This window comes from Terrapene carolina, unplaced genomic scaffold, assembly GCF_002925995.2.
Source record: "Terrapene carolina triunguis isolate 2854851 unplaced genomic scaffold, T_m_triunguis-2.0 Scaffold613, whole genome shotgun sequence".
NCBI lineage: Eukaryota > Metazoa > Chordata > Testudines > Emydidae > Terrapene > Terrapene triunguis.
Window position 1 is genome coordinate 1,892,935 of NW_020664964.1, and position 27,705 is coordinate 1,920,639.

The following is a 27,705-nucleotide window of genomic DNA, read 5'->3' on the forward strand; positions in this document are numbered from 1 at the left end:
GGGCAACAAAAATGATTAGGGGGCTGGAGCATATGACTTATGAGGAGAGGCTGAGGGAACTGGGATTATTTAGTCTGCAGAAGAGAAGAATGAGGGGGGATTTGATAGCTGCTTTCAACTACCTGAAAGAGGGTTCCAAAGAAGATGGATCTAGACTGTTCTCAGAGGTACCAGATGACAGAAAAAGGAGTAATGGTCTCCAGTTACAGTGGGGGATGTTTAGATTGGATATTAGGAAAAATGTTTTCACTAGGAGGGGGTGAAGCAGTGGAATGGGTTACCTAGGAAGGTGGTGGAATCTCCTTCCTTAGAGGTTTTTAAGGTCAGGTTTGATAAAACCCTGGCTGGGATGATTTAGTTGGGGACTAAGTCCTGCTTTGAGCAGGGGGTTGGACTAGATGACCTCCTGAGGTCCCTTCCAACCCTGATATTCTATGATTCTATTCTATGATTCTATGAAACATCCATTAGATGGGAATGACTTTTTACCTTTACTGAGCTGGGCTGGTTTCAAACTGGTGGCCTATAAGTGAAAGCTTGGTAGTGCATTAGTAACACCCTGAAGAATCCACTCTCCAAAATACCTTAAAGAACAGGCTTGTTTACTAGAAAGATAAGTTGATTTAGTCAAATTTTAGCCATTTTGGAGCTTCCACAGAGAGGATTTTTCCACCTTCTTGATGCAAAGACAAAATCTCCTACATGCTGCTCTGAAACCAAACACACTTAAAAGAAGTGCCTGTACTATTCTTAAAGGGTCAGCTCCTATTAACAAAAATATGAACACTAAAGTATAACAGTAATACAAATACTAAAATAAATCCAAATGTGCTTCTAAATGCAATGTGTTATAAACATTCCAACAATTATTCCAAGGTCCTCAAACTCACATATATCTCATTTCCCCCACCCATGTATCATTAACAAGGTTTGAACATGCAACCTTCAGAGTCACAGCATAGATTTCATTGTTTCACCTATATGTTACTCTCTGTGGACCAGCCAATGAAGGAAGACATAACAGACACTTCACAAGAGGGTCACTCAGTTCTTTCTGAGACAGCAATTGAAAATTGGACATCAAGATTATTGGTTTCCATTACTGGGCCAGGAAACAGAGTGTTGCTAAGTGGCTACTGACAGCATAGCCAAATGTTATATCACCCATCTGAATCATCGGCAGGTCTGAATCCAGAAGTTTTAGATGTAAACGCTTGAGTCACTACCATTTGTGCTAAAACAGCTAGCCAGTAACAGACTCATAAATCCATGTATGTGGTGTAGCCACTGTGGAGAGACAAAGAGCCATACTGTGTTAGTGTGGGATACACAAGCAACATTTGGCTTTTTGTGTTCCAGAAGGTGATATAGCAAAGTGCATGAGAATGGGAGCTATTATGAGTTATCAGAGTTCTGTACCAGCTTTGCTTGAAATGACCTTGGGCAATTTCTCGGTTATTTTATCTGTCAAATGGGTGAATGACCGATACTTCTTCTAAGGTAGCAGGCTGAGGGCTTGGTTAATTATAATAAAGGTTGTGAAAGACAGAAATATAAACAGTTATTGGAGGAGGGGGGATTAGAACTCAGTCTCCTGTATTGTAATTTCCCTTTAAATTACAGGGCAATGCATGTAGGTGACTCTTTTTTCTCCCTCTATTGCCTCCAAAATTGTGTGAAAGCAGGAGCCAATTGTGTTTTTATGAGAGCTCCTGAAGCAGGTTCAAGATCATGTTACTTGCTATACATTCAAGAGAGTTGGAACTGCAGCCTATTGCAATCTGCAGCATTATAATCTATGGAATTCTCTGAATTTATAAATAATTATAATGTACTGGTTGGGTCTCAGACACAAGAATGCTAGCAAGAAGCTGGAATCGATTTCCTGGCCCCAATCATATGATCCATATCTGGGTGACACGACCCTTGGCAAATGGCAGGGGTTAGTTTCCATTGATTCTGTTGGGTATCATTAAACTGAAGACGGAACACTTTGGAGAAACATCATTTGTTACTAACAACTAAGCACTGTTATTTAAGATATATGCATTTTCTGAAGCAGCCAGCATTGGATGGTGTCAGAGATAGTATACTGTATTAGATGGAATGTAGGTCTATTCCAGCATGTCAGTTATGATGTTCTTAAATTAAATCTTTCTGAAATTACTTAAGTCCTCAATAAGAAATCCTCATGTCCTTAATTATCTATACTGTGTGTCTGTATAAAATCAATGTAAAACATCCAGGAAGCTAAAATTTTCTAATTGTATCTTGATTACTTCATAATTAAACAGTAAAAATAAATCAGCTACTTCTTGACAAAATTCTTCCAAAAAGTGGTGAATGTGGAATATTTTGGTTCCCCAGGAAGAAAGATAGGGAGGCAGAGCTAGAATGACTTTAATATTGACTTTGGATGAACACAGATCTCTTGTATCAAAAACTAAAACAAATCTCAGCCAAATGTATTTTTGAAAGTATTTACACAACACTTTCATAATTTAAATAATCTACTACTGCAATTCAGTATTTCTGGTTTCTCCTACTACCTCTACAGTGAGGTCTGATGGGTTGGCATATTATTAGGGGAAAACCTTTATGACAACATGAACTTTCCTACATTAAATAAGGCTAACTATTTTAAGCAGACAAAAATGAAAGATTTTTGAGGTTTCCACATGTGAATTATTCTGTGCTGCTATATGGAAAACTGACTGTTATCTAAGAGAGGCTTTACTTAACCATGCTTTTATTTCTCTGTATTTAGTACAGTCCTTTACTTGAATAGTCAGCAGCAAGCCACCTGCTCTTTCATTTCTTCAAAGTAGGTCAGCAGTCAGTCATCAATCTTTCATCTTCATTACTGCTAAATCCTAAAGCTTGAGGCAAATGAACCGTTTTAAAAAAGATGCAGTGATAGCGGTGGCACTCTCTCTTTTCTGTGTTAGCCATTTGTGGCTGAAAAACTCCACAATCCAGATAATGCTAGCCAGGCCTTTAAGTGGGAAACGACAGGCATTCTGTCACTTTGCATGGGCTGCTGAAAAGAACTTAGGGCACAGTCCATAAAGCATCATTTATTCAAGGTTTATAAACAAAAATACTTTTTATTTTTTGATCTAGATTTTTAAAATAAAAAGGTTTATTTGCCTCTCCTTAAAACACTTTTGTCAGTGCACAGTAGGTCAGCCCCCCTGTTGTATAATGAAGCTATGATGCCCACTGTACACACTGAATATTTTTGACTTTGGACATCTGGTACTTTTTCAAGTATCTGTAGGAATCAGGAGCATAGGCTATGGCTCGCTTATTTATTTTTAAATAGATATATTTTACCTTTGAAAGAGATGCATTTCAAATCCTGCCCTTTAGTGAGTTTTCTTTTCCCAGGAGTCACTATAGTGCTAAATAAACATGAGCTAACACTGGTCCCATCTACCTACTACTAGAGCAACTTAAATTAACTTGCCTTATCACAGTATCCACAAGAAAACCACCCTTTGAAACAGGCTTGGTGGTGCCTACAGAAAATCAAGTAACACAAAGTACTTGGAAAAAAATTGCAGGCCAAGTGGTGCCAAAAGTGACTACTGAAAAATGTCTTAGTTACTTGCTCTGCAGCATTCAGACTTGCCATGAAAAATCCTCAATCCTACAGGAACACGAGAATGAGAAGAAATAGAAAGGAATGAAGTCAGTCTAAAAATGGCATTGGATATCCCCTTCTGTGTAGGTGAAGAAGAAGAAAAGTAGGTAGAACTGATGCAGTATGCCAGGAAATGGAGAGAGCAGTGGATTTGCAGCATGGTCTCTATAAGGCCATGGAAGGCCTTCTGTAGGACAGCATGCTGAAGCAGGAAGAAGGAAGAACCAGATCTTCACTAGCATAGGTAGTACACTGCTCATACATTAGGAGTAAAACTCTGGCAAATAGCACTACACTTTATGCCAGCACATGCAGCTTTAACTTCCCTGCTGCAGTACTAATTTCCACAGAAGAGGGTCATTATTTGCAGCTGTGGTGGTGAAGCCAAAGATAGCATGGCTCAAGGGTCAGTAACAGTGCTGGGGAAAAGGGTGCAAATATGTTGTAAAGAGGAATCCACTGAGTTTGAAGTTGTATGTCCTGTGGGACTATGAGCTGAGCAGTCTCATCCCGTTCCAATTCTATAAGGTCACAAACTCTGACCTATTGAGAGGGTGATGAGACAGGGTCACAATGAAAACGTATTTGTATTTTTGGAATAAGTAATCCCTTTACTCAGAAATAATCAGTAGGACCAATGACATAAGGACTTAACACTTTCTCTCAACAAATCCTAAAGGACAAATTCTGCTACCTTTGCACAGGCATTCAAGTCCTAACAAGAAGCAGAACTTGTCCGGTTTCATTGTAGGATGAAAAGACTAACTCTGTTCTTTGCATATTGTGGAACCATGGTTCATGGCTGCTGCTGCCAATGAACCACAGGAATGTGCCTTTCTGCTGACTCTTGGTGATCCTGCTGAGAAAATACAGCTCTACACCACTCCCAGTTCAGCTATGTAGCAAAAAGCTGCTAGACTTGACGATCCATATGTAGCATGGACCCATAGGATTTTGAGGCATCATAAGGCCTATTTCTGTGCAAGTGCCATTAGATTCTGTGATAGGAAATTCCATTCTGCAGCTTATTTGATATTTTACTATATCACACTAATTTGTCTACTGTATCTATTTTAGGGCTTTCTATAGCACCCATCATGGTAGCATATAAGCATTTTCTAGGAAATCTGTATGGTAAGTTTTCTGCAGTAATGAAGCACTGCTTGGATAATTATGTATATTAAATGATCCTCAGCTACTGGTTATGGTGGAAACGACTTGTCAGAGAGTGATAATGATCACTTTAACAGTTTTGGATAATTATTACTTGATATTTAAAATTAATTAAAACTTAACTGAAATAAAATTTAAAATTAGCAAAACAGAAAGATCAAAATGATCACTCTTTCTCCCTCCCTGTTGTCACTCTTTTCCACCTCACTCCATGCCCACCCCATTGTAACAATATTCCTTCTGCAAGGAAGCAATCTTCCTGTGGGTTTGTTCATTCTGCTGTCCTTTGTTGCTACTCATCCTGAAGGTGTCTCTGCAGTGCTCTTAATAGGCTCTCTGTTTTTCTATACTAGTACACATGACAGGAATAATAACACTTTGCACTTCCAGAGGACTTTACAAATTTTAATGAATTGAGTTTTGACACACTTGAGAGATAAATAAGGGTCCGAAGGCAACAAAGAGACATACCTAGAGCCAAGATGGGGGGGGAATAGCTCAGTGGTTTGAGCATTGGCCTGCTAAACCCAGGGTTGAGAGGTCAATCCTTAAAGGGGCCATTTAGGTATCTGAGGCAAAAATCTGTCTGGGGATTGGTCCTGCTTTGAGCAGCGGGTTAGACTAGATGACCTCCTGAGACCCCTTTCAATCCTGATATTCTATGATTCTACAAACAGAGCAAGGTCTGAAGAGAAAGCACCGCCAGGTAGGCTAAACATGTGAAATCACCAGTGCTTAATTTGTAATGAAAGAGGTGCTGGGGCTCAAGCACTTTTTTTAACTTTCAGAACTGATGTGGCAAGTCCAGAGGTTCCAGGGCTCAGCTCTGGCAAGCATGGTAGCTAAAAATTCTTCTCTCTTCCATCTATCTCATGAAGTTAGGTGATAATGCACTGGTATTATAGAGGATAGAAAATTCAGCTAGTAAACCATTTCCTATTCATACACTAAGACTCTATGGGACATGATCTCTGCTCTACTTTTATTTGTACCACTCAGAGGGCACAAAGGGGGCAAGGTCTAACCACATCCCCTTAGCTCAAGATTCTCCTGCCATGGGAGAGTGTCCAGCAGGTGGACACCATATATAGTCAGCTCTTAGGCCACTCACTTCACACCCCCAGGCACGCTCCGACTATACTCATCTGGTAGACAATCCCTGCTGTAATCTACGCTGTAGCCAGTCAGAAAATCGTAGAACCATTTTCCGTGCATTTTCTCTATTTCCTCTTGGAGAAGTGTACATAAAATAAAATTCAGAAAAAGTTCAATGAAAGGAAATAAAAGGACTCCCTTAATTGCAGTTACAGTTACTGAGCCCAGCAGCAAAGCATCAGAATTCTTTGGTATCAGAGACCAAAGGAACAGCAGAGTCTAACAAAATGTTAATAATGCGGGTATTCAGCTATATTAATTATGTATATAAACTGGTCATAGAGAAGCAATGAAAGTTTGGAGAAACAATAGAAAAGCTAGTTCTAGCATACAAGAGAAGACGCTGTTCTCAATTTAGCCTTAAGTAATATGCATGAGTTGATTCAAGAAGCAGGAATGATAGCAAAAACTGACAATTCACACTAAAATGTAAAAAAGAAGATTTTAATAAAATGAGGATGCTAGTCAAATAGGCCCCAAAGTCAAAAGTAAAGGAAGTAAAATCTATAGATGTGTCATGAATGCTACTTAAAGAAGCAATAGTATTGTCTCAGAAGCCTGGGTACTGCTGAACAAAAAAGGAACTAGGAAAGAAAGAAGTAAACGCATAAGGCTAAATGGCAAAGTTCAAGAGGTTATTTGAGCCAAACTGAAATCCCATAATCCTAACCATGGCGAAACTAATAAAAAAGGTTATTAAAATTACAGCAGGCAACGTATAAAAGGGAAATTGGGAGAACTAAAAGAGCAAATAGCTGAAGATATGAAACACAGTAAGAAATTCTTGAAGTATATCATAAAAGAATCAGTGGATCAAGTGGATCACCTAGGCTAAAAGGAAACATTACTGAGAAACCAGATGACCACTTTGAAATCATTACCATAGAGGATGTTGGGGAGATACCTACCCCAGATCTGCTCTTTTCTAGTAACAAATATGAGGTACTATACAGAGATTAAGGTGTGAATAAGAAGTCCTGGAATAAACTGCCAAATTAGAAAGCAATAAATCACCAGGGCCACATGTATCATCCAGGAGTTCTGAAGAAGCTAAAGAAAGAAGTGGCTGAGCTACTTTCAAAAATGTACAATCTCTCACGAAAAACAGATACTAAACAGAGAATTGAAGGGTTGGAAATGTTAAAGGCTATAAGGATGATCCAGGACTTACAGCAGTCTGACTTCTATTTTGGATTTCTGTCCTATATAGATTCTTATGCTGCATTCATCACCATAGTATCTGAGCACCTTCCAGAAGTGCATTAAGCAATGGGACTAACATATGTCATATCTTTGTTCTCTCATCCTCTCCCTAGGGAAGGAAGTGTGCGCGCAATGGAGTGGGTTTTTTTTTTTTAGTTTTATATAATAAATACACACACACACACACACACACACACACAGAGCTATGTTTATGTCAGAGAAGACAAGGTCAAAGAAATAAGCCTTGCAGTTGCAATATGTGAAAGGTGACGAGGTTTATAATGGTCTTCAGTTCCTGAGGGAGTTCATTCTGATCTCGGACCAGCTCCGAGAAACTTCTGTCTCCTGCACAGATGAGCTTTACCATTATTATAGAGAGTTCCATCATGAGTAAGAGTAAAGTTGTCAACCACGGTCTTCATCCCACAGCTTTAGGTGATCTTCCAGATACCATGAACCCAGGCCATTGAGTACCTTGAAGAGAAGGACCAAACCTTGAACATGATTCAGTAGTCTATGGAAAGCCAGAGTGTGGAGGACAAGTATATGTTGCTGAGGAGATCAGCTACTGCAGAATGCTGCAGAACACTGTGAGTTTCCTAAGTGCTGAAGTCTTCATGCCCAAGTATATTGCATTGCTATAGTCCAGCTGAAAGGTTATTGATGCCAGGAAGGGACTGAGTCTCCAAGCCTACCAGAGATGTTCAGAAGCGTTACTTGCAGAGGCTGCTATGTGAGAGCTCAGCATCAGCGAGGAATCAAAGAGAACTCCTAAACTAAGGACTGACTTGACCACAGACAACACATAACTATTAATTGTGTGTGTGTGTGTGTGTGTGTGCGCGGGGTGGGGGCTACAATTTAAAGGTTCTGGTGGTATGCAGCGGGGTTCAGGGCAGGTCATATAAGCCCTGGCAGAAATCGGGGAGGGGAGGCTTGTGACCCTATGTGCCCGCCCCCATGTGTTGCCTCTCAAACTGACGGAATGTGGATGTGCACCTTCAACCAAAGAGATGACACCATGGCTGCAAACTCTTCAGAATGGTTTCCTCTGACCACCAGCATAACCTGTCTTGCTTGGGTTCAACTTCAACCAGCTGCTGTTCGTCAAAGAGCTGATTTCATCTAAGCACAGGCTTCCTTGGTGGTAGTGTTGTGGTCATATGAAAGGCTCGAAGGTTAGGTAGAGCTGTGTGTTATCTGCATGTTGCTTGGGTCTGAGTCCATGTCATCTGACCATTCACCTAGTAGCTGCCTGTATATGTTGAATAGGACCAGAGAGAGAATTGTGGGATTCGACAAATGAGAGGTCTGGTAGGGGAGGTGCAGTTTTCCCATTACTACTCCTTCGGTTTGTCCCTCCAGGAAGGACTCAAACTATTTAGTGTATTACTCTGGACCCATGCTACCTCTCTCTGGTGAGACTAGCAGTATCTTATGGTTAATGTGTTGAATGCTGCAGAAAGGTCAGGGAAGATGACAATGGATGTCTGTCCTCTATCCATCGACAGCGGGAGATGATCCGCCAGTGCTGCTAAAGCAGTTTCAGTTCCATGTCTTGGTTTGAATCCAGATTGTGCTGGGCCTCAGACATTAGCTTCAATTAGATAAGCTTGATATTGGCCCTTGGTTAGCTTTTCTATGAGCTTGCTCAGGAATGGAAAGTTTCCCAGACTTGAAGAAGAGCTCTGTGGAGCTTGAAAGCTTGTCTCTTTCACAAACAGAAGTTGGTCTAATAAAAGATATCACCTCACCCATCTTGTGTCTTTAAGTTTAATACTAGGCAGTAGTTGGCTAAAAGCATGTATTTAGGGTGGGTTTATTCAGTGTTGGTTAAACTATTGGTGTTTGATGGGGGAAGGGATGATTCCTTCCCAGAAAGAGAAATTGGCTACTTTGGTCATCAGTGGCACCAGTTGCTTATGACTTTCTTTCACCAGCAAGGAAGGCTTCACAAGCCTTGGGTTGAGACTCCTTTATGGTGTCCAGAACTTCTTAGTGAATGAACGCACTGAACTCTGGTAATTCAAGTGAAGTATTGGTTGCTGGGTATAGGTACAGTTGATCCAGGCTGTTTGGAGCCTTCCTGAATATTTGCGATCATGTTACTTATGTGCTCGGTTCTGATGCAAGATGCCGACACTCAGGATTGATTAAGTCGTTTATCACCGTGGATAGCTTCTTGGGGCAGAATTTGGCAGCTTCAAAAGAGGCTGATAGGAAGGTTCTCTTATCCTGCAATATAGCTTGCCAATACAGAATGCCATTATACAGATCAATGGTTTGCCCTCATCTAGGATACTGTGTCACCCCATCTCAAAAAGGATATTGCAAAATTTGAGAAGGTTCAGTGAAAGGCAACAAGAATGATTAGAAGCATGGGGGAAAATCTCATGTGAAGAGATATTTAAAAGTGTGGGATTGTTTACCTTAGAAAGGAGACAAAAAAAGAGGGAGCCATGGTAAAAGTGTGCTAAATAATGAATGGTACAGAGAAGGTTTGCTTGGGAGCTTCTGTTTTTCTTGTGTTATGACACAAGAACAAGGGGACACTCAATGAAACTAAAAGGCAGCAAATTCAAAACTGATAAAAAGAAATACCTTTTCACATAATGCCTTATTCACCTGTAGAATTAATTGCCACAGGATATCAGGGAAGCCAAGCAGACAGCAAGATTCAAAGATGCATTGGATATGTACAAGGATAACAAGAATATTCAGAGTTATAAGAGTTAATGCTTTTAAAAAAAAGAGTTTTTAAGGGATATAAAACCTCATGTTTCAGGATTTAAACCAATCTCCAATTATTAAAGATGGAATTTTTCACAGTGGGCAGATTATCTCATAGCTATCCATGGCAGGGTAACTTGCAACTTCCCTGGAAGACATCTGGTGCTGGCCACTATTGTAGACTATGGGTCTGATCCAGTATGGGAGTTCCTATGATTTAGAAAGTAGAGTCAAGCAGCTGAAGTGAACAATGGAGCCAGAACCAAAAAAGGAATGCTCAAAGCATTGAACACCAGCAAAACTCTCATTTCAACTGAGTAGCTGAGAAAGGAGCCGTTCATCCTGCCATCTTGGAACCGACCCTGCCCTGTTTTTATTTTTGCCAATTTCATATCGGTTCCCATGGAAACAGAAACAGAACTAGCCACCAGCTGAGTCAATTTCAGCTGCTGGCTTCCAGTTCTCATGTCTTCTGTTTCCCTGGAAACTGATGTGAAATCAGCAAAAATAAGGTAAAGGTTTCTTGTTAAAATATATTCTCTTCTTTAATATTTACTTTTACTTTGGGCCTGGTCCAGCTCCCACTGAAACTAATGAGAGGTTTGCAACTGACTTTAATGGAAGAAGGCTTGGGCCCTTTATTTTCACCCTCGTCGGAAAGGCTGCCAGTAGCCAGCAGGCAGTAGCAGCTGAGAGTGAGAGTTCTCAATTTCACCTGCTGGTTGGCTGACTGCCTGCTGAGATCTACAATGGCTGGTTTTGAAAGCAAGCTACAGATTGTAGGAGACATTTGGCTCCCACAGTCTCTAATATTTCAAATTGGAAGGAAAGAAATTAAATTTATTTAAAAAATAGTAGGGGAAACAGATGGGTCTAATGATATTTAGAGAACAAATTGACTAACAAGCCCTGACCTGTGTTAGGCTGAACACCCCCAGAATCTACTTCAGCCAATTACATGCTTCATTTCATAGTGTACATTTGAAATAGTTCTCTCTAATCCAGCTGTTAGCCGATTGAATAGCCCAACAAGCATAATTTAAAGAGTATATATATACACATACACACATATAAGGGAGAGAGATGAATGTGATCTGATTGGAGAAAGTTTTGATTCTGCATAATCATTTCCACCTGAACACACACATCAGAATTATAAAACTGCTTCACCAATTATTACCCTAAAATACTCCCATATTTTTCAATTTATTTTTTTCTTCTGCATTAATTTGTGTCAGATTATTTACTATTTCTTATGGTAGTGTATGGTGGTGAAGCCCAGGTAGAAGGAAGGTTTTTAATGAAGTCAGACTAGATTATCATAATGATCCCCCTTTAACTATCCTCTGCTGCTCCCCAGAGCTTTCAGGGCTCTCCAAAACTTGACCCATGCAAGTTATGAAAAGCTCCAACTACTGCCACTTCAAAGGTGGCGCTGTAAATGTACCTCCACACATAGGAAATAGTCATTGAAGTACAAGGTCTAATTTTCTGCTGAAACATATATCTCTATGCAAGCCAAATGCCATCAGTGAAACAGCAGGTAAACCCTGGGTATAATTTGATCCAAGATTTCTGACTCAACAAAATCTTGCTTTTTTGATCCAGCATGTGTTGCAACTTGCACACACTTAGGGCCAAATTCTGACCTCAAATACTGACCAATATGATTTCAGTGGCACTGCAAACATCGTAAATCACTGCAAAATTTGGCTCAAAGAGATTGCACAGATGTAACTAAAAGCTAGTCCTAAAACGACAGCAATTACCATTAAAAAGTCAGTTTATTCACAGGTACTATATAATAGTTTCTGAGATACACATTATTATTCCAAGCAGAGAGACGCATCTGTTGTATTTTAGCTACCACTGTATGATAACACCAGATAATAATAACACCTAGCAATAAATATTTAATAGCAGCCATCCTATATATAGCAGAGTAGACATGCAGGGTGAGGTGGAAGTGAGCTGGAAGAGGGATTTAATAGAACCACCTTTTTGGTTACAGTGAACACTTGGGGAAAAAAAGATTAGTCATAAATAGAGTTGTTTCCAAAAGTTTACAGACAATGAATTAAAGGTGGGGAACTGCTGATGTACCTTACTGAAGTTGTACCTTTATTGATCTGTAGTACAAGAAATTGTTCTTTTATTTACTCGCATTGTGTCAATTGTTAATGGATACCAAAATCAAATAATAATTCTCTTGTAATATGCCATTTTCTAAGGAAGGAATTAGAACATAAGAATGGCCTTACTGGGTCAGACCATAGGTCCATCCAGCCCAGTATCCTGTCTACCGACAGTGGCGAATGCCAGGTGCCCCAGAGGGAGTGAACCTAACAGGTAATGAATTCTGTAATTGGGCATGTGAGATTAGTCATCCACAAAACGTTTATAGATACTGAAAAGTGTGAACAGAAAAGAAAGGAGAGAAATGAAAAAGTGAACCATAGTTTAAAGTGACTGGTTTTATGTGTTTTTCAGTCATCCAGATTTATTACTTAGCACTTTTGATCCATGAATATCATGTCTTTCTCAATTTAAAGTGAGCGGTGAGCTCAATCATAATATCACCTACTTTTCAAAAATAAACCAATAATTTCTGGTGTCTAAACAGATCCTGGAAACTACAATGAACCAAACAGGTATACTGGCCAAGCAGAGGTAGAAGAGCTACCTGCTAATTAGAAGTAGGATGAAAAGAGAAACACTAGAAACAGGTAAAGAAAAACTGTAGATGTGGAAATTGGGATGGTGCAAAAGTATTTAAGGAATATAATAGTGAAAGTGGCATTTTTCTCATGAATTAAAATGTCCAAATTAATGATAAAATATGTGTTTAGGACACAATGTTGCAATGCCCAGACTCAACTACACACTGTTCTATAAGGTGCATAAATGTTTCCGCAAAATGGTGAAGAAACAAAGACTTTTCACTGGAGATGAAAATGGTCACATATGGAATGAATCCAGACTAAGTCATTGTTGAACCTGTGCTGAAAATGAAGGAAGGCAAATGACCACCCTCATTTTAGGTCCACTAATAGACCATTATCTGTGTGTCATTAATAACCCTGTACTACTGCCTTGACCCATTGCCTTCCAGAATTGCATTCTTAGTCAAGTTCATCCACTGTGGAGGAGAGAGGTCTAGAGGGTCTCTCTTAGTGGCTTACAAAATGAATACTAGACTCAGGGATAGCCTTACATGAAGATATAGAGTCAGCTGTTGGTACAAATTGTGTGTCTGGTTCACTGAGATAATAGGAATAACAAAGATGTAAACAGAGTCCGAATGAGCTCTCCCCTGACATCTAGTGGTGAGCTGTGGGAAAAGACTTCAAGAGCTGATCTTGTTTGCATGAACACGCCCACCCTGCCTAGCTGCTCAGTATGATGGGATTGCTTGCCCAAATGATCAGTTGTGGCTAGGGTGACCAGATGTCCTGTTTTTAAAGGGACAGCCCCATTTTTTAGGACTTTTTCTTATATAGGCGCCTATTACCCCCCACTCTCTGTCCCATTTTTTCACAGTTGCTATCTGGTCATCCTACTTATGGCTGGTGTTGGATCCCCAGTCTCCTTGTTATTGGGGTAGGAGTAATAAAGTGTTGTTATCCTTGTTGTGTGAACTGAGGGCAGCAGAACTGTACCTGGCATACCCCACTGGAGAGACTCACCCTCAAATGAAGGGCACTCACTAGGCAGGGGACATGGGTTCCAAAGCCCAATGAGTTGAGGGAGAGAGAGGGTGGAGATAAGTACTTGTACCTGGTGGTGTGGGTGTTCTTTAAGGGTCCTAGACACCATTTGACCCTTCTTCTCTTCATAGTATAATAAAAGAGCTAGTTTAGATTCAACTGAGTCTTATTACATGCTGCAGAGCTGAAATCACTGATACCTAGATCTAAGTATTAGACCTACTTTGGGACAGTGTCTTTATTGCAAGAGACTGCCCAGTGTGCACCAGCAGTGAAGTTCCCCCACTAACTGCTGAAATCACTAAGAGCTGTGTTAAGTGGGGTGCCCTGAAGACATGATGGTGAGTGGCCAGCGGGTAGCTGGTGGAGAGGTGCAGCAAGCAGCCAGCAGGGAGGCTGGTGGAGAGGGCCAGAGCAGAGCCTCACAGAGAGGCGTGGCAATCGGCCGTTGGGGTGATGAGTGAGTGCCGAAGTGTGTAAGGTGCCTCCTTACTGCCCTCCCCCCGCACAGGGTGGAACATGGACTCTGCGGATGAATGTCACTAGTTGCTGTGTTTTCTCAAATTAATGCTGAGTTACTTCCCTCCTTTTATTAAAAGGTTTTGCTGCACTCAGAGTCTGTGCTTGCAAGAGGGGAAGTATTGCCTCGTAGAGGCACCCACGGGGTGGTGTGTAATTGTCCCAGGTCACTGGGTGGGGTCTCGAGCTGGTTTTGTGTTGTATTGTTGAAAAGGAACTCCTGGATAATGAACCTGGCCCTTGTTGACGCTGGCTCCACCTGGCAGAAGGGTTACAAACACATGCTGTGGAAGTGAGCCACATTAACACCTGGCTTACTGCCAGTGAACCTACTGAGGGCAATACTGTAAGGGATTTTCTATGCACAGAATTGCACCACTTTACCTAAGGGTACTGGTTTTAGCAGATTTAGTTAGTCAGGTGCAAAACCCAAGATACTTTTAGTTTAAACCAGGCTTATTTTGGTTTAGTATAAGTCAATTATGAACAGGTTTAAACTAACGTGAAATTAGTCACTGTTAAACCAAAATAAGGCTATGGATACACTGCACACCTCTTGTGGCGGAGTGTAGCCTCCACGTAGCTACATGCGGCAGTAAAAAACAGGCTGCATCCACCCTGTGGTGTGTAGCTACATGTGTTAGTGAAAGGATTTGGCAGTAGGGTGGTGACAAGGAAAGGTTCAGCAACTGGGAACTAATGGAGACTGTTACTGGAGCTTCTGGAGCCTTTCCCTGGCCCAGTGATAGAGTGCCACTCCCCTGCCCCTTTTGCCAGGTTATATACATTGATTTTAAAATTCCCGTAGTGCAAAACATCCCCCCAGGTTTCAATAATACTAACTAGGTCAAAAATTCCAGTTCTTCTTGTTTGTTACCCAGGCTCCTAGCACTGACATGTATGGAACTGAAGAATTTCTTCTCTTTATGTCCTTTGGCTACTTGATTAATTTTGTTCTCAACATCTCAGTTTTGTGCTGAGTGGAAATATCTTCCCTCTTTTTACCCTCACCTTTTGCTAGTAGTTTAATGCCTGAATACTCTAGCCAGCCTGTCCCCAAGGAAATTGATTCCTTTTCTCCTAAGGTGTGAGCCATACAAATTATACAGTCCTATATCCCCATAAAAGATGGATTAGTGTTTCACAAAACCAAAACTCTACACCCTATGTCATTTACCTAGCCAGAACAGTGCCACAAGAAATGGTGGAAAAATAAGCAACTGATTCACGTCAAAGTTTTGCATAAGACAAGAGAGCATGGAATCACCATTGCCTTTCATCATGTTCTTAATTTGGACATTAAGAATGGTAGATGGGTTGGAGGACATGATATTGTGTGATCTAGAGTTAAGCTCTTTAGCTTATGCAGATGACATAGTACAACTGGGAGACACATTTGAATGAATGATGATACTCCTCACTACCCTGAAAAATTGGCAAAAAGAACAGGAGTACTTGTGGCACCTTAGAGACTAACAAATTTATTAGAGCATAAGCTTTCGTGGGCTACAACCCACTTCTTCGGATGCATATTGAGTGAAACATATCGAGGAGATATATATACACACATACAGAGAGCATGAACAGGTGGGAGTTGTCTTACCAACTCTGAGAAGCCAATTAAGTAAGAGAAAAAAAACTTTTGAAGTGATAATCAAAGTAGCCAAGTACAGACAGTTTGATAAGAAGCAAGTGTGAGAATACTTACAAGGGGAGATAGATTCAATGTTTGTAATGGCTCAGCCATTCCCAATCCCTATTAAGCCCTGAGTTGATTGTGTCTAGTTTGCATATCAATTCCAGCTCAGCAGTCTCTCGTTGGAGTCTGTTTTTGAAGTTTTTCTGTTTTAAGATAGCCACCCGCAGGTCTGTCATAGAATGGCCAGACAGGTTAAAGTGTTCTCCCACTGGTTTTTGAGTATTATGATTCCTGATGTCAGATTTGTGTCCATTAATTCTTTTGCGTAGAGACTGTCCGGTTTGGCCAATGTACATGGCAGAGGGGCATTGCTGGCACATGATGGCATATATCACATTGGTAGATGTGCAGGTGAACGAGCCCCTGATGGTATGGCTGATGTGATTAGGCCCTATGATGGTGTCACTTGAATAGATATGTGGACAGAGTTGGCATCGGGCTTTGTTACAAGGATAGGTTCCTGGGTCAGTTGTCATCCAATATGTAACTGGAGGGCAAATGCAGGGAGACATTCCTGAGGGAGCCCAAATTATTCTTACTCTGTTTGCCTAACCACTGACTCTAAATGAATGTGGAAGGCCGTGGAGTCTCATGGACAAGACTGAGCTGTCTCTGGCATTTGCAAGATGAGAGGTGCAACCCACATGTCTCAGACTTGGAGAGGCCAGTGTCCTCTTTTCCATGAAAGCTGGCTAGCTCTTCTGTGGTTTCCAGCTGAAGAAGAGAATCCCGTTCACTGGAAAAGTTCAGAGGCTTTCCCTGGGTGTCTGGTCAGCTAACCATTATTTAAGTCACAGCAATCTTTTAGTTATAGTTAATTCAACCATCACCTGATCTGAGGTCCTGATAACATCAGACACACAATTGACCATGAAAGACACTACATAACCCAGGGAAAGTAATATAAAGGCCAGTTCCAAATGCTCATCTTTGGCTCTTTCAATAGTGGAAGAGCATGCTGCATATACAGCTGTTCTGATGATTCCAAGACAGATTAAATGCACAATGGCGATCCTGGTACTCTATGCTGCTCTGGATACACCACATCTATCCAGGAATTCCTTTAAAAAATGTTTTCTTTCCCAGAGAAAGGGTAAAAGATTCTCATCAGTGTGTTAGAAATGGGATTACTATTAGGAAAATACCAGTCATGATCTTGCAAGTTTCTTTGATGACAGTGCGCTGACAACGCCTGAGAGGCTTCATTTGAGCTACACAATATGAGGTCACCTTGAAGTGGGTTTGCTAGTTTTTCCTCCAAAAGGCCAGGCATTCTTTTTTTAGTTTTGTTTAAAAGAGCCTCAATTTCCCATAGGAGCTTGCACCATCTTTGTACATCCACAAGCCCTTTAGCTCTAGAATAAGGAACCTAAAAACAGTTTACAGTATTATTTTTTATATTATTAATGCATATCATGAAATTTATAGGATATGCAATGTGTCTGAGTTAATGTGGAAAAGAATGTTTAGACTTCCTGATCTGAGTGATTGATTTCATAGCCTTAAAATTACATGAACTCTAGCCATTTCTATTTAATATTAAAGCTCCATGGGGCACTAAAAATACTGAGCAGAATGACTGATAACAGATGCACTGAAAAAATGAATTTCTCTATGCCCGCCCAGAAGTCACGTTTTCATTAATTATTTTCTATATAATCCACTTAAGTTATCAATTACATTTTAGTATCTTAAAATATAGAACAAACAAACAACATGGAGAGAACATACTAGAGAGCAACAATAAGGTACCACAACAGTTAATCAGTGTCAACGTCTGTCTGTAAACAATTAGGGATATGCATCTGTGTGTGATTACACATCCATGACCCTAACACACACACCTCCCTATTTTTATATGCATTTTTCAAAAGGGTGGCCCAGGAATGCTTTATGAAGTAGGAACAAATCATGGAAACAATAAGTGATCAAACAGAGAGAATTTGATTAACTGAAGGTGATACAACAGAAGAACAGGATACTGGGCTAGATGGACCATTGGTCCAACCCAGAATCCTGTCTTCTGACAATGGCCAGTGACAGGTGCCCCAAAGGGAAGGAACAGAACTGGTAATCAAGTGATCCATCCCCTGTCGCCCATCCCCAGATTTATACTTGACCCATAATTACCTTTTTCAAAGTCACTTTTCTGATCTTTTCCTGTACTCTGCTTCTTTAAGGCAAGAGAAACAGAGTGAGAGAGGCTGCAGCTGTTGGTGCCCAAGAGCCACCACCTGCTTACGTTAACTGGGACTGAATTACACAAACTGAGTTGTAGATGATTTACTAATCTTTTCCCTAGAGGGAGGAAAACTCTCTCTCTAACATCACTAATGTCTGTGAGTTATTAGTCTGTGCACATAATCTCTGTTACTGCCTGCTGTGCTAGGACATGAACTCGGGGCAGAGGTCAAAAGGATCAAAGGCACAAATACCCACTGAAATGAATGACATCAGTTATCGTTCTCATTTCATGATAAAGAATGTATTTATGTGATACAAAGCCTTTGTACGCCTGGAACTGAACGATGCCTGAAACCGAACGATGCCTGAAACCTTGGTAGTTATACCAGCACTTACAGGCGGACTCACAACAATACTGTTTTCTTTGGCTAAAGTGATATTTACTTATTCTGAGCCTACTTTCTGGGGGAGAAAATCCTACTAAAACTACATTTTGTGAAATAAGCAAGACAGTGAAAAGCTTTAGAGTACATTTTAATTGTTTGTGACCACTTTTCATAAAGTTATGCTAGACCACAAGTTACATTCAGCAATAATTTCCAGAAGTACCTACTACATCATTGGCACTTTCCAAACAAACAGTTAAAAAGGGTGATCCCTATTCCCAAAAGCTCACAATCTCAGGAAGACTCCATTGCAGAAAGCAATAATAAGTGTTATTTATATTTCCTTTAGCACAGAATTTCCAAACATTTGAAAGCTGAGACCTTCAGAAAATATTAGGCCAATTATGTCCCATTTCAGTTCCAGCTTGTATTGTTAAAGGCCTACTCCTGTTAGGATTTTAATTAAATGAAATGAAATTATATTTTAAAAACACATCCTTAAATTTATACTTTATGAACTGATAATATATACATTTATATAGGATGTTAAGTATTGCTCAAATACAAGTTATTATTTAAAACTGACCTAAACATTACTTTTCAGGTTTACAATATTATTACTCAACAGTGACAGAGACCTATTGTTTCAGGCTCTCTGCAAATTCAGGCAGATATCACCACATCACTTCATTTCAATCACACTTTCAAGTTCTTCACCACAACCATAACAGCTAGAGACTAACTTTGGAAAAAAACAAACCTCAAACACTGGTGAAAAATTTTGCACCCCTTGGAGTGTCCCTTGGAAGGCACATCTCACTGTTTAGGAGACACTGCTATGGCATTTTGCAGCGAGGTCGAAGACTCACCGGTGTGGCACTCCTGCTGGTCATCTGGGAATTAGCTCTTTTCCAGCATAAGGAACACCCTCTGCAGGCCAGTGTCTCGCCTGCTGCTGGCCCCGTGTCCCTCATGGACCCTGGTGCCTTTTACCTCAGGGTTCTGCCCCAGCAGTACCCCCACGCTCTGGGTCTCCCCACCAAGGGGAACCCCCAACCCTTTAAACCCACCTTGCCTCAGTGGCTACTGCCAGTCATCATCTAGCCCCCACTCACTGGTGCAGACTGCAGTCTGTAATGGCCACTTATCATTGGCAAGGGGTTAGGACCTGCTACCTCTGCCTATTCCCAAGCTGTATCTCTGCAGCCCCAGTACCTCTTCATACTGGGGCTGCAGAGATACAGCTTCATAGGCCTTCATCAAGGCCTGCAGCCTGAGGGTTTACCAGGCTGGAGCTCCCCAGCTCCCTTGTCCTATTCCCCAGCACTGCTCTGGTTCAGGTACCTTCCTCTCAGGGCTTGTCTTCACTACCCGCCCGGATCGGCGGGTAGAAATCAATCTCTCGGGGATCGATTTATCGCGTCTCGTCGGGACGCGATAATCGATCCCCGAATCGACGCGCGTACTCCACCAGCCCAGGTAGGAGTAAGCGCTGTCGACGGGGGAGCTGCGGCGGTCGATTTGCCGCTGTCCTCACAGTGGGGTAAGTTGGATCAGATACGTCGAATTCAGCTACGCTATTCCCGTAGCTGAATTTGCGTATCTGAAATCGATCCCCCCCCGTAGTGTAGACATAGCCTCAGGCAGCTAGCCCTTCTCCCTCTAGGGCTGGAGGGAGACTCCTCCAGCTTTTCGCCCACAGCTCTGTTATCAGGACCAGCAGGGCCCTAATTGAGTTGGCCACAGCTGTGGCTGCTTCCCCTCCTAGCCTTCCCCAGCTGTTCTCACTCCTCTTATTTCAGGAGCTGAGTAACCACCCTGCTACACATATGTTTTAAAAATGTATTTGCCTAAGAAAACCCAATGCAAATAAGTCATCCCCAAAATAAACTCAAACCCCTTTCCAAAAATGCTGGTGCAATATAGAAATAATGGAATAAAATGTTATAGTATAGAATAGAATGACAAACTTATTTTTGCAGATAGTAAGCAGCACTGGTAATAAAAATATTGTTTTTCTCACTGATAACCAAATATTGATGACCACAAAATCAATTCTGGATTAATTGGCATCTCCAATCTCCATGTTGGAAGTACGTAGTATGCCATGTGAAGGTACAGGGCTGATGTGCATATAGATAGGGTATTTCATTAACTTTATGTGATTTCATGCCGTCATTCCTTTTACTTTCAAAATGTTCTAATTCTAGGAACAATATCACAAAGTGGTATTATGCTGTTGTCTCCAGACAATTACAATCTTCAACATGACCTTTCCAGGAATTACATCAAAATAGGAGCAATTAGTGTGTGTGTGTGGTGGTAGGGTGGGGTGGTCTTACAAGTGAGAAAAATATATAGATATAGGGAATATAATTCCTGAACATCTGCAATAATAATGCAATCTAAGCAATGACCTCTCCGCAGATGTCTTGAATGTGTTCTTACTGAAATCGCCTAATGGATTCTGTAATCTATTATTTATTGCAAGAGTATCTGTTATAGATTCTTATTAGAGAATTCTCCTGTGTTTACAGCATTATTGCATCTAAAATCTCTAAAAGTGACAGAGATGCAGCACCTTATTTAGAACGCAGCTAGGATTTCCTCTGTAGTTTCATTTTTAATTTATTAAAAACAAAACAACAACAAACCTCTACTTGGCCTGTTTTAATATATTATCATGTATCCTTACCTAGGCCCAATGAAAGCTACAGAAGCAAACATGGGACTATAGATATTGATACTTAGTGACATACCTCCATGTTGTACTTTTCCACTGTCCTTCTCAAGGGGTCCACAACCTGCCAGCAAATCAAGATGCAAAGATCAATCAGCAGCATCCCTCCAACTATCACCATCAGCTTCTGGTCCTTAATGATCTGGAAGGACAAACACAGAGCAGAGGAGGGCATTCCCATGAGTCTGAGATTCCTCTGGAGCCTTCCTCACATTCAGTGAAAAAACAAGCACTGTTGCTAAATAGGCTTTTTAATAATATATAGAGAATTATTTCAGAAATAGCACGTGAAAGAAAGATACTGTAGTTTTGTCTCCTGTTTAATGTCAGTGTCTAATGATTATATAGACATCTCAAAAGGAGATAGTGAGGAGTGGTAAATACTTATTAATAACAAATTCAGAATTCTGGAAAATCTAGAAGATTCAGTCCCAAAGATCAATTGCTATGTGTATGTGTGTGCGTATAGAAGTCCATTAATTATTACAGCTCTCACCATAGCAAATGCTATAGTTACATTTTCAATTCAAGTTCCAGTTTGAAATCCTGTTTTCTAGTAAGGGGAATATATGTTTCCTTTGCTACCAAATGAAGAGGTTTTTTGCACATGCAACTCAGAACAGTTAACTTTAATATTTTAAAGTTTGCATATGCCCAGATTTCAATAGAGAATAGTTGCTTTACTAGTTAAAATAAATAAATAAAACCTACACTTACAGCCTTACAGGGGTATAGCAGCATCTACATATAATTTCTATTACATACAAAAAACTTCACCTTTAATGTTCTTTTAATGTAAAGTCAAACACTTCAAAGTTAGGAAATGCCACAATGAAGGTTGACTCTTAATTCAGCCCCCTTGTGCATATGCATTCGGATACAGTCTTTAATTACAAAATCACAGAGCATTTTTTCTACAGGGCCCCCATTTCAGTGTTCAATGAAAAGGCCACCAGAATGGGCAAAACAATGCATTTTCCTCTAGTCTCATTCACGGAAATGGGTGAACTGCTTTAGTGAAAAAAAATTTAAACAAATTCAACCTGAGAGGGACACCTGGCATGGAAAATTTCAGCCCAAATGATTAAATTTTGTCAAAGTTATAAGCAATTGAAACCAGGGTCTTATAATGGGAAGAGTTAGGCAACCTACCAGCCCTACCTATAAGAAATTGTATTTTATATTGAGTTTCTATAAAGTTGCAGGAAGGGGTGCATATTATATCACTTCATTTTTTTCTTCCATTTGGAAATTAAAAGCTTTCCCCTACTTACCCTTATAGCATATGTTTTTAATTTTATTTAAACTATGTAAACTTTCACATATTGTGTCTGTAATCCCTTTCCACTGAAATTTCAGGAATAAAATTATCTCTAAATCAGTTACTCCACAAGCTACTAATTGAAAAATGTGACAAAAATTATAACTAGAAACATAAGTATGAAGGGAACATATGAGTTTATTTAGTATAATAAATTCTCCATTCTCAGAGAAGCTACTGCAATATTGTTTGCCACTTTCTACTAGCTGCTTCCCCAATTATTTAAACTATTTGGAGTAAAAATACTAAGTTCAGCAACCAGAGTAACTGAAGTTACCTTATGTGTTATTTCCATTTTCTTCCTTACTAAAATCCATATATCTAATATTGTCATAATTAAGGGCTAGAGCATGACCCTTACTACATGCTCACCCACTTAGCTTACCTGTGGGCAGTTACATTGTTATTAGTCTCCCAAGAGAAAGCAAGCAGGTCTGCTTAGGTACGCACACTGCCTTTTTCTGGGAATAACACATAGAAGGCAGGGAATTGTTCAGCTGGGAGCTGTCCCTCTCAGAAGGAAGAGAGATGTGGGTCTTCACCCAAGAGAGATGATGGCTGGGGAGCTAGAAGCCTGAGAGGAAAATACAGGTGGAATTACCTTGAACTGTGACACAAGTTATTGATTATTTGTAATGAGTAGAAGTGTGTCCATTATCCTAGAGGGAAGCCTCCTAACAGTCCTGCTTTTGAATTTTTGAAAGAGCATTTGTCTGCAGTTACCACAGCAAATCTTGCAAGATAATGGTCATTCCTTATTGTCATTTGCCATAATGACCAAAGACCTAAAGACTGTCCTTTGCAAAAGGATTGGGCCACATGTCTGGGGATTGGTCCTGCTTTGAGCAGGGGGTTGGACTAGATGATCTCCTGAGGTCCCTTCCAACCCAGATATTCTATGATATCCTATGACTCTATGATTAACCATATCAGGCATGCAGGGACCATCTAATTAGCCTTTTAAAAAACAAAGGTAGCCCATGAAGTGGAGTAATGGGAAAAATGACCTGCATAAAAGTTAAGACAATGCTGAAGAGAACCGTTTTCTCTTGACATCACCATCATCTGAAGCTTGGCGCCCCTTTCTTCCCTGGACTTGCCAGCCAGAGGGAGAAGAGGTAAAAGATTCAGGTCAATAGCTATGAAAGCCTGATCAATCTGAAACTAACCAAGAGATCCTGAATGTGTCTCATTAAGCTACTTTATGAGCTCTGGCCACCTGTTCCATCGACTGGTTCCAGTTAACAACAGTCACATGAATCAAAGATCCCAAGAAACAAGGAAGAAGAAAGAATGCATCCTGGTTTTTATTTTTGTTTGGAATAAGGGGATGACTCAGTGCTCTATGAGGTAGAGAGGGGGAGACAGAGAGAAAGATGGCACCCTCAATAGTTCCCCAGAAGTGACTATTAAATCCCTGATATGTTATCTAGTCAGAGATTCTCCTGGGTTAGAAAGGGGCATTATTCAAGAAGCTGCTAGTGTGTATGTTTTAACAATCACCTCTGTGTTAAGTCCTGTAGAAAGATTGTGTTATTATCTGAAGAGGGAGGGAATAGAGCAGTGAAACAATAGCCTGTAACCTTAATGAGCCTTAAGAAAGTAGAGTTAAAAGGGGAATTACAAAAACGTAATTCTAATAGCTGTATTTTCTTTAAATGAAGAACAGGATTATGTCCTGATTTTGGCAGTCTCACTGGCTATGGTCTTAGATCGAAGGCAAACTGGCTCCTTCTTGAATCTCCCATGTAGGGTTAATAGAGTAACCCTTCCTTATGTCAACTTCATAATTTGATTTGACTGCCTGTGTATTAATTTGAAAAATTGAACCATCAATCCATTGATTTTATTTCATTTATGATCTAGATTTGATCATTGTATTATTTTATGTTTTATTAGTTTATAGAAGTTATAATAAGCTAGTCAGCAACATGCTTGATGAGTTTTATGTTTGCTTGCTCATTCTTTTAATAAAAGTATACGGACCTGGTTTCTCTCTCAAAACTGCAACATGCGTCAAACTACCCTGAGGGCAAAAGTACTATAATTAAGATATTGATGAGCCACTTGGTTCTGCCCTTAAATCAATATCTACATCCCTTGCATCTGACATAATCATATTGTTAATTCCAACATTTTATATACCTTATTATGGCTAGAATTGGTAGCAATGAATGTGGTTAAGGTTGCCTTACACTTTCAATTACAAGCTTCTGTTTTCTGTTCTGTATAATTTTGCCAAACTTTATCTGTTGAGGCTGAGATTTTTCATGCTTGTTCTCTGTCTCACGCTGAATTGTTTTGCAAGATTTTTTTTTAAATGGTTCAGCTGTGTCACAGAACAAAGTTGGCGAAAAAGCCATAGGTTTACTAATGTTAAATTTTTTTCCCTTTTTTGCAGAGACTTAGCATTGCTATAATTTGGAGCAGGAACTTGACATTTGGCAGGAGGATTATTCTGTGGTCAGTGATTTGCCTTTTTATGTCCTCATGAAAATCCATTCAGATTTGGCTGAATTATAAGCCTCTGAAAAGTGCCATTTGTACGCGATCAACAGAGCTTGTTAGAGGCTTGCTGATATCTCCCCCCGCCCACTGGCATACAGAACAGCCCACCTGCATTCTTGGATGTCAGCACATTCACTCCTCAAGAAGTACTGGATACTCTGAACTAGGCTGACTCAAGACCTGTGAATCTGATCCATGCCCTTCCTGGCAACTGGTGCCACTCATGACCAAAATAGCCAGTGCCTCATTCAGGAAAGGAATCTTCCATTCCTCCTTCCAGAATGCAATAGTCTGACTAACATTGAAGAAAACAACCTAGGAGCCATCAGTTTTAGCCAACTATTGTCTAGAATCAATTCTTCAGTTCCTGAGAAAGCTCACAGAAAAGCTAGCTGAAAGTCAAATAGGGATTCTCTTCAGTGCTATTATGCTAGTATGCCACTAGATCACCTGGTAAGATGACATGAACTCAAGTGTCAGCAATATGCAGATGACACACAGGTCTACTGATCCTTCACCACCAACACAGCCTAGTCGTTGGACAAGATCAGCTCATAGGTGAAGAACCTGAGCAATGGACGTTATACTGGTGGGTAGAGGAAAGCACTTTGAGGAGTCTGCAGCAATTGTGCAGTCTCTGTTGGTTGAATCTACACACCCACAATCAGTCAATGCAGTCCTTAGTGAAGGAGTGCTCCTGGATTCTTCTCTGACGCTAACCACTCATATATCAGCATCTCTACATTTTCCCATTGACTAGGAGACTAAGTCCCATCCTGGCAGACCAATGACCTGACCCCATTATACACACTTTCATCACCTCCAGTATGGAAGGCAGCAATGTCACATACCTGGGCATGGAGCCATCAGTCCTTAGGAAACTCCAACTAGCACAGAAAATGGCAGTTCATCTCCTCAGTAACATGGGCTACCACGAGCACATCAAACCTGTTCTCTGCTGTCTACACTGGCTTCCCATAGAACATCAAGTCAAGTTCAAGATTTTGGTCTATATCTTAAAGGCACTCAATGGCCTCAGCTCAGAGATCACCTAAAGCTAAAAGATCACCTAAAAACTATGGTATGAAGACTGGTCAATTACACCTTTCCTCAGGCACAATAAAACTTTGTACAACAAGGGTAAAGCTTACCTGTGCAGGACACAGAACTTTCTCAGAGGCCAGTCCGAGACTGAACCCAAAAATATAGGACTATCACAAACCTCACCATTCCACGCAAAGTGCAAGACACATGACTTCACTCTTGTATTCTCTCATATAAACACACAGCAGTGTGTAAACAAACAAACAAACAAACCCCAACACCAACAAAAAACCTTACCAAATAAACCACTAAACTATACATACAATTCTCTCCCTAAGGGGAGGATTAGAGAAAGAACAAACATCGCATGACAGATATTAGTCATGCCATTGAATGTATTACTGGAAGGTGCTCAGATATTACAGTGATGCTATAAGAACCTAGATAGAATAGAATAGAAAGCCCACAGAGCTTTCTACATGCCAACTGCACTGACCATGCTCCCAGGCCTCACAGAGCTTCCTGCTTGGGAGACACAGAGTGTTCTACTCAAGAACTAGGCAAGTAGCCACCACTTCTTCACTGGTCTAAGGGACAGCGAGCAGGAGGACCCTGAGTTCTAGTCCCAGCTCACCCACTGACTACTGTTAATAATTCTCTGCACTTCACAAGCCTTATTATTGAGGAAGAAGTCTTATTTCCTACATTAAGAACTGGATAAGTATCATTCACTCCATTTTATGGATGAAGTAATTAAAGAGGTGTACAAAGTTACTTCAGACAAAACTGGAAACAGAACCTAGATCTCTAATATCGCAGAGTCAAGTCTTTTCTACATCTCCTTTCAAAATGAATGTGCCATGTCTATGTGATAGGTTGTGCTGTCTGTAACCACTCAACCATACTTCTCCTACAGCCAGGAATTGAACCCAAAAAGACAGATTCCCAACATTCCTCTATCTAGTAAGTAGTTGTTAAAGCCACTGGCAACATGGGTAATGCTCTTGACCTAGGGGCTGGTCCATATAAAGGATGACATATGTTTCTAACTCCTTTATCAAGTTTGCAACTCAAAATAAAAGGGGGTTACTTACCTGTACAATAACTGATGTTCTTTAAGAGAACTTATATACATTCCACAGCTGGCGACTGCATGTCCAGTGCATATGTGTCAGAGAACTTCCTAGTCAGCAACATCTGCAAGGGTGCCACATGCACCCTTCACTCTTCTTGTGTTTCAGAAAGGGTAGAAAGAGCAGCACTGCCCCACTACACCCAGCTCCTTTGCCATGGTTTGTGGGACTCCAAAGTAGTGGGGAAGAAGGGTGGAATATGTATATGGACTCACATCTCAAAGAACATCAATTACTGCATAGATAAGCAAAAACTGCAAATGACACAAAGTTTGGAGGTATTCCCAATACAGAGGAGGACAGGAATATCATACATGATTTGGATGACCTTCAAAACTAGAGTAATAAAATGGGATGAAATTTAATAGTGCAAAGTGCAACATCATGGACTTAGAGACTAACAACAACATTTTTTGCTATATGCTGGGGATGTACCATTTCAAAGTGACAGAGGAGGAGAAATACATTGGTGTACTGTAAAAAGCAACAGAGGGTCCTGTGGCACCTTTAAGACTAACAGAAGTATTGGGAGCATAAGCTTTCGTGGGTAAGAACCT

The 27,705-nt window shown here is 40.5% G+C and overlaps 1 protein-coding gene across 1 annotated transcript in view; it reads right to left on the bottom strand.

The window, feature by feature from the left end:
• GABBR2 (gamma-aminobutyric acid type B receptor subunit 2) overlaps window positions 1–27,705 on the bottom strand; it is an 860,826-nt gene that overhangs the window by 212,350 nt on the left and 620,771 nt on the right. Inside the window, exon 13 of the mRNA XM_026659240.2 lies at window positions 21,162–21,284. Within this exon, the coding sequence (XP_026515025.1) occupies window positions 21,162–21,284 (123 nt within the window). The remainder of the gene's footprint in view (window positions 1–21,161; window positions 21,285–27,705) is intronic.